Raw genomic sequence first — 7,215 nt, 5'->3', positions numbered from 1 at the left:
GCTCTTTTAAGAGTATTATCTTAAGATCAAAAAATCTTGTTAGTAATATAGCTAAGTAGATATTAATAAATATTAATCTGTTTATTTTAGTGTTAATCAATACTTTAATAGATATTAAGTATATTTCTTAGATAAGTTATATAGGTATAATAAAATTTTCTTTATTAAATCTTATTAACTATCTAATATTTAATTTATATAGATTAGTATAAATTTTATTTAGGATAAAGATTTTTTCTAAATATTATTATTTTTTGAATTAGAATTTTCTTTCTAGATAATAGCTTGCTTATTTTTATCTATTATCTTGAGTTGCCTAGTAATATTATTTCTAGATTAGCTATTTTTAAGAGGATAATCACTAGCTTGATATTTTTAGATCTTATAGTAATAGTACCTTCCTTTTTTAAAGAGTTTAGTATATTTTTTCTTACTTAAGCAGTTATATTATATTTTCTTATTATTATTATTAGAGCTGCTGCTAATATTAGTACTAGATTAATTATATAATATTTCTATAGTTTGACCTCCTTTATTATTATATAAATAAATATACTTTTTAATTTCTTAAATCTGCTCTAAATGATTGGCTATTTAAGTATATTAAGTTATAAATTTAGAGTAAGAGATATTATTATTATTTATCTCTTTAATTATTGATTTTATTAACTTAAGGCTTAGCTTGTTATATAACTTATCTTTTTATTATATATATAGAGTCTCTAATTCTTAGATATAATATATAAACATCAATAAGAAGGTCTGAAATTAGTTATTTAGCTTCATAACTAGATAATAAAATATAGCCTTTACATTGATAATTTAATTTATATTATAATAGATAGTCTTAAGATATTTAAAAATATTTTTAATATTTTTATATAGTTTAGTAGTATTATCTTAGAATCAAGAAAGAATATAGTTTACTATTTCTCCATAGCACATGTATTATATATATATTATATAGATTAAGAAGTCTAGATAGTAATTAGTATTAGCCTTTAATTTATCTTTAACTTTAATAAGCTAAGATTTAAAGAAAAGATCTTTTCCATTAGTTAGAGCTAATTTATTAGAAAATTTAATAATCTTTTTGCTGCTGCTTTTAATAATAGAAGAGGGTTCTTTGAGTCTTAGTTTAATAAATTAATATTATAAAAGATCTTATTTTTCTATTAATTCTTTTATTACTTTATATTAATTTGTAATAATCTTTTTATAAGAGTCTTATTACTTCTTTAATATATTAATTTAGTATAGGTTCTTATACTATTCTTATATCAATTAACTAAATAATATAGCTAGATTCTTGTCTATGTACTTCTTAAATATCTTATATTCAATATTCTAAGATTCTTATTCTTTATTATCTTCTATTCCTAGAAGAAAATATAATAGATAACATTTATCTAGCTTCTCTAGTATTAATTTAAGTAATTAAACTATCTTAATTTCTAAGTCTAGAATCTAGATTTTAATTTAAGAATAATAAAATAAAAAAAAAGATGATCCTAAATCAAGTATATTAAATTATTTAAGATTAGAATATTAGTCTACTTATAGATTTGTAAAGATTAGTATTAATAAATAAATAAAAGTTTAGTCTAATATAATAATATAATATTAAATCTATTTAGTTGCTAAATACAAAGAGACTAAATTAAAAAAAAGAAAAGAAAAGAATAATTATCAGCCCTTTTCCTCCTACTTATACTTCTTTTCATTCTAAATACCTATAGGCTATCTCTATTATATACCAGTGCCTAGTAATCTAGATTTCTAGAAGATTCTAATAATATAGAATACTAGCTGGCAAAGACTATTTACCCTTCTTAATATCACATAAATCCTCCAGCAATCTGCAGCGTGAATCAAAACACAGGGTAATCCCTATAAGGTATATCTAGCCCCACATCTTCCCTGCATGTGATTCGTCCACGGGAGGCGGCCCGCGGGTACTTCCGCAGTAACCGTGTGCCGCCAAGCCAAATCGTACTAGGCCGTCACAGAACTAAAATAATTAAAATTAGAATATAATAATCTAAAAAGACTATTAAAAGTAATATTTAATTGCTGCTTAGATAAAAGAATTAAAGAAGAAATATTATTAGGATCTTTCTTATTAAGAATATTTATTATATTCATATTATAATCTAATATTTTAAAATCTTACTCTTTAAGAAACTATTATTATTTAAAGAGATAATTAATCTTTATAAATAGGATAGCTTATTTTTTAAGAGTTTTTTTAAGCTCTTAAATTATTCTATTTTTAGTCTTTTAAAGATTAGACCACTCTTTTTTATTATAAAATTATTTTTTATATCTATAATTATAATAAGTATATAAAATATAATTATAATTTTTTAAATTCATTATATAAATCTTATTTTTATTTTTGCAGTATTTATATAGACTATTAATAGAGAAACTATTTTTATAAATATATTTAAACTAAATAATATAATAAGCAAGATAATTTTTAGAAAATATATTAATATATTTTAAAGATACTTATTAAATAAAAAGCAGGATTATACTAAAAATAAGAATAAGTCTTTTTATTTATATTTTTAGAGATCAAGGTTCTAAGAGAGGAAAATAATATTATAAAATTAATTTATATAATATTAATATAGATTAGTGACTATTATAAAAAGATATTTTAATAAAATAATATATATTATAATTAATTATTACTATATACTATTATAAAGGTACAATTAAGGGATATAGAATTATATAATTAGTATATAGTCTAAGTGGTAATTAGATTATAGGAAGATTATATATAAAGAAAAGAATAGCTATTAGATATATACTAGATATATACTAAGAATATATATAGGATTATAAGAAAATAGATCTATATAAATATACTCCTTCCTTATATATTTAAGAATCTTTTATAACTCTTTAATCTCAGTTACTTAGTTATATATTAAGAGGATTAGTAAGGCAAAATTTACTTAAAATATTATAATACTTTAAGGTGCTTCTTTTATCTTAGTTATAATTAACCAATCTTTATTATTAATAAGTCTAAACTATGTCTGATCTTATTGACAAGTTAACTCTTAAGAACCTCTGTATGGTTCAATTATCGTATCGTACCTCGACACAGCCAGTGACAACTAGGGTGGATCCAGGCGCGTGACATTATTTATTATGATAAATATTAAGATTAAAGAATTTTAATGTTAAAAATATAAAATTAAATGATATATTTAATATAGTTAAATTTAAATTGTTTGTTATTAAAGAAAAATTTATAAATAATAATTATGAACTTTAACTATTAGTAAAAATATAAATATACTTAATATTTTATATTTTATTATTTGAATTAACAAATAATCCAATAAATAAAGATAAAGTAATAGATAATAAAAAATATAAAATTAAAAAGATACTGTATTATAAGTTAGAAAAAGGATATATTTATTATCTTATAAAATAAAAAGAATATAGATCTAAAAAAAATATCTAATAACTTATTAGGCATTTAAATTATTCTAAGAAGATTTAGGAATAAAGATAAAGATATAATTAAGAAAGATAAAAGAATTAAAGTTAATATTAAAAAAAAAGATTATTACTTTATAAAATAAAATTAGCAATAAAAAGTTTTTTAATTTTTTATTATTATTCTATTTATTTTATTTTTATCCTTTTTTCTATTTATTTTAATTATTCTAGCTTCTTAATGTCTTTTATATCTATTTAAAAAAATTCTCTTATATATTTTTGAAGAAGTCTCTTTTATTTTTATAATTAAGAAAATTAAGTTATAAGGGCTACAATTTTCTTTTAAGTCTTTTTCTTATCTGTTTTAATTTTATCTTAAGTAGTAATTAAGCGCTTTTAGAAAGACTTAGAATTTATTATTTTAATATAGTAATAGTTATTTATATAAATATAATTATTATAATAAGAAGAATCTTCTAATTTAATATATATATAATTAAGCTGATAATAGCATTTATATAGAAATAAAAGAATAGCCCTGAACTTTTTAATTTTATTAATAAAACTATAAATTTTAGTAGTTTTATTTTATTTAGGAGATATAATTAATATAAAATTATAAAATTATATATTGTAGAAAATTAGGAGTTAAGATAATTATTTACATATCTACGGAATATAAACTATTTATTAAGCTGTTAAGATGTCAGTTTTTAAAAAAGAGGATTATTAAAGAATTAGAATGTTATAACTAATAAATAAAGAACACTAATATATAGAAATAAACAATTATTTGAGAACTAACCCACTATGAATATTAAGATATATATATGAAGATTATAGATTTATAGAAACATGTAGGCGCTAATATTTATAGGAAAAAGATTAGTGTTATATCTTTAAAATAATAATATGATGAGAATTATACTAAAGATATCTTAGGTATAATAGATTAAATAGGCTATTATGGTAAGAGATTAAAGAAAATAATAAAGGATAATTATATGAAGATGCTTATTTATTATATATTTAGTTTCCTTCTATTATCTTGAATTAATTGTATTAGCTTAAATATATAATCTTCTATTAATCAAGATATTTAGACCTTATTCTTATTTTTTTATCTATTGTGATTTTTTAATCTTAGAAATCTATTAACTTTGCCCATTAATAGCTATTCTAGCTATACTCGACGGTAAAGTAACCGAAGTTTCGAACACTATCATGACTTGAGTATGTAAGTAGCACTATAGGTACCCTTGTAATCTGACTGGGTTTTATAATATATAACTAGTATTAATGATGAAAAGTATTCATTAAGAGCTCTAGACACAATATTAGCTATAATACGCGCGTATGGAATCTAAGTTAGTAGCCTTATATACATTTTAAATCCAGGATAGTGACTGGGGTTATAAAATTGCGAAGTGAATATACCACTTTATGCTGCTGCCTAGATATAAGCTAATTTGCTTTTCTACACAAATCAAGAGAAAAGTTTATTAAACTTGGTTAAGGTCTGCTATTAATGTATCCCCTCTAAAACTAGCTTTATCTAACTATGCACGCGTTGTTACTTTGATAAAGTTAGGCTGCAACTCTATAAATTTATATGGAACAGGTATGTGAAATCTCTGCCAATCAAGGCTAAAGTATATCTATATTTCTTTGTCCTTATTTTTAGGGATATATGGCTCACAGTCTCTGATTCAAAGTATTTCAATGTCTATAGACTTTATATAGAAAAGATTAACTATAAGAGAGCCTGAATTCTCTAAACATAGATTATTGATGCAGATAAACTTGAGATTATTTCCCTTACTGATTATATTTAGGTTAAAAGTAGTCAAGTCTCTAGAGATAGGATATATGAAGCTTAATCTTTAGAACTATTGAAACAGTATAGTTATATAATTTATCTATTTAGTTAGCTTCTACTGTTAACTAAATACGCGTATATATATATCTTTAAATAAGGCTAGAGAAGAAACGATTGTTTATATTTATTTAGGAATCTTAAATATATAGAAATGTACTATCATGATTAAAATCTAAGGAAGCTAAATAATCTAGATTAAAATAATACAAGCTGAATTTATTACTTTAAAGGTGGCTTCGGCGCACCAGGCTTCTTAACGTTAATTATATTGTATGCTTCTCTGTCTATATACTGAGAATTAAGATTGTGACTGATCATGGTCTGAAACCAGTGGTCTGTTTGAATTGCGGTGAAACTGGGACAAGGCTGGCATCTTTATAGACGTCTTAATAATGGGCTTTTAGATTGCTTCTTTTAGCATTGGTAGTTATTAAGCTTGAGCTACAACACTGACATAAGTGCATGCGTGTAATAACGAAATTATGCCCTGAGCCAACTAATATACTGACACAGACTGAATTAATTTCAATTTAGCAATTCGGCCCTCCATTCTGTCACGCTGAAGATTTGCATGATGCTTTAGACCAATGATATCCCTCAGTAATTGAACATATTCGCATTCAGTCTCACACATTCGCATGCAGTCTCGCACCTTCGCATGCCGTCTCATCTGCTCTATGCCTTGCTCATAAGTGTTTTTCTGTACAACGCCATAATGCCGAAAGCTTCTAGCTCGGATAATTTCCTCATTTCCATATCGGATTCTGAGAAGTTATTCGACGATAGCCCATGCGTATTGACAGAGGGTTATCACGAACTGATCGGGCAGTGTTGTAAACTTATTCGGGATGGGCCGCCCAGTACTCTATCAAGGTCACAGCAATACAAACTCGTGAGAACATCAAACCTTTTGAAAGACATTTATCGAGAATTGCGGTCCCAGGTTTTACTATTGAGTATGATAACATGGCCGGTTACGAGGCTTTCGCGACTTGATGCTGAAGAAATCATTCCAAGACTCCGGACGTAGTGGAATCACATTGTTGCAAGGGTATCAGTCGGTTTGCCAGCATATGCAGCTTATATATCCATGGTTCGATGCTTTGCCATCCATCGATATCAAAATAGATTCGAAACTTGGATGGAGTGCAAACGTACAACTGTCACACAGACTAGCAGATGATTTGGTGGAATACGTGAATCGCTTCACTGACGTCGCCGGAATCGAAGGACATATGGATTCCCAACAAGTGTGATCTTCTCGCCCGATCTAGCAGCGACTAGAACTGTCCCGGTAACCCTGCTTGTCAAGGTATGTCTGGAAGGATTTCCGTTCACTCTAACAATGCCACCTGGTGTACGTTGTTGTAAAAGGACGGCGCGGACAGTATCGAGCGACTCGAATCGATTCACAACTTCCCAGTCTGTGTCTGCCACAACATCTTCTCCTGTCTATGGCAATTTTAGTGACTATATAATTAGAGTTGTCAATAAACGTACCTCAATTTTTGCCTTTTCCTCAAGCTTTGATTGATTGTCCAAAATATCATCAACTGCAATTCCTGGGTCTTCGATCTCGGCCATTCCGCTACTGTCAGGATCAGGTGTTACTACTCCCTGATGAACCAAGATAGAATCAAACTTATAAGTCAAACTTATAACAAGGCAAGATGGCCGAGCGGTCTAAGGTGTGTAAAGAAACGCGAATAATAGCTTATACAACAACTAATCAGATCATAGGCGCTACCTTAAGGCTGATCCACAGATCAACTACGGTAGTCTTCACGGGCGTGGGTTCGAATCCCACTCTTGTCATTAGTTTTTTGGACCGCTCTTAGCTGCTCAAAACAGTCCAAAGCTAACCTGAT

The 7,215-nt window shown here is 25.9% G+C and overlaps 1 protein-coding gene across 1 annotated transcript, besides 4 other annotated features; it reads right to left on the bottom strand.

Annotated features, from left to right (window-relative positions):
• Positions 1 to 2,008: part of a repeat region (Identified by RepeatMasker using a combination of RepBase library and repeat library created with RepeatScout) that runs on past the window's edge.
• Positions 2,009 to 2,014: 6 nt separating this feature from the next.
• Positions 2,015 to 3,160: a repeat region (Identified by RepeatMasker using a combination of RepBase library and repeat library created with RepeatScout).
• Positions 3,160 to 4,228: a repeat region (Identified by RepeatMasker using a combination of RepBase library and repeat library created with RepeatScout).
• Positions 4,229 to 4,391: 163 nt separating this feature from the next.
• Positions 4,392 to 4,694: a repeat region (Identified by RepeatMasker using a combination of RepBase library and repeat library created with RepeatScout).
• Positions 4,695 to 6,553: 1,859 nt separating this feature from the next.
• UA08_09129 (hypothetical protein) lies at positions 6,554 to 6,931 on the bottom strand (the record flags this gene model as incomplete). The annotated part of the gene is made up of 2 exons (XM_020264130.1): positions 6,554 to 6,799; positions 6,848 to 6,931. 2 exons carry the CDS (start codon positions 6,929 to 6,931, stop codon positions 6,554 to 6,556), a joined length of 330 nt encoding a protein of 109 aa, XP_020115714.1.
• Positions 6,932 to 7,215: the final 284 nt, after the last annotated feature.

This window comes from Talaromyces atroroseus (assembly GCF_001907595.1).
Source record: "Talaromyces atroroseus strain IBT 11181 chromosome Unknown scaffold_18, whole genome shotgun sequence".
Lineage (NCBI taxonomy): Eukaryota > Fungi > Ascomycota > Eurotiomycetes > Eurotiales > Trichocomaceae > Talaromyces > Talaromyces atroroseus.
This window is presented reverse-complemented; position numbering and strand designations above follow the sequence as displayed.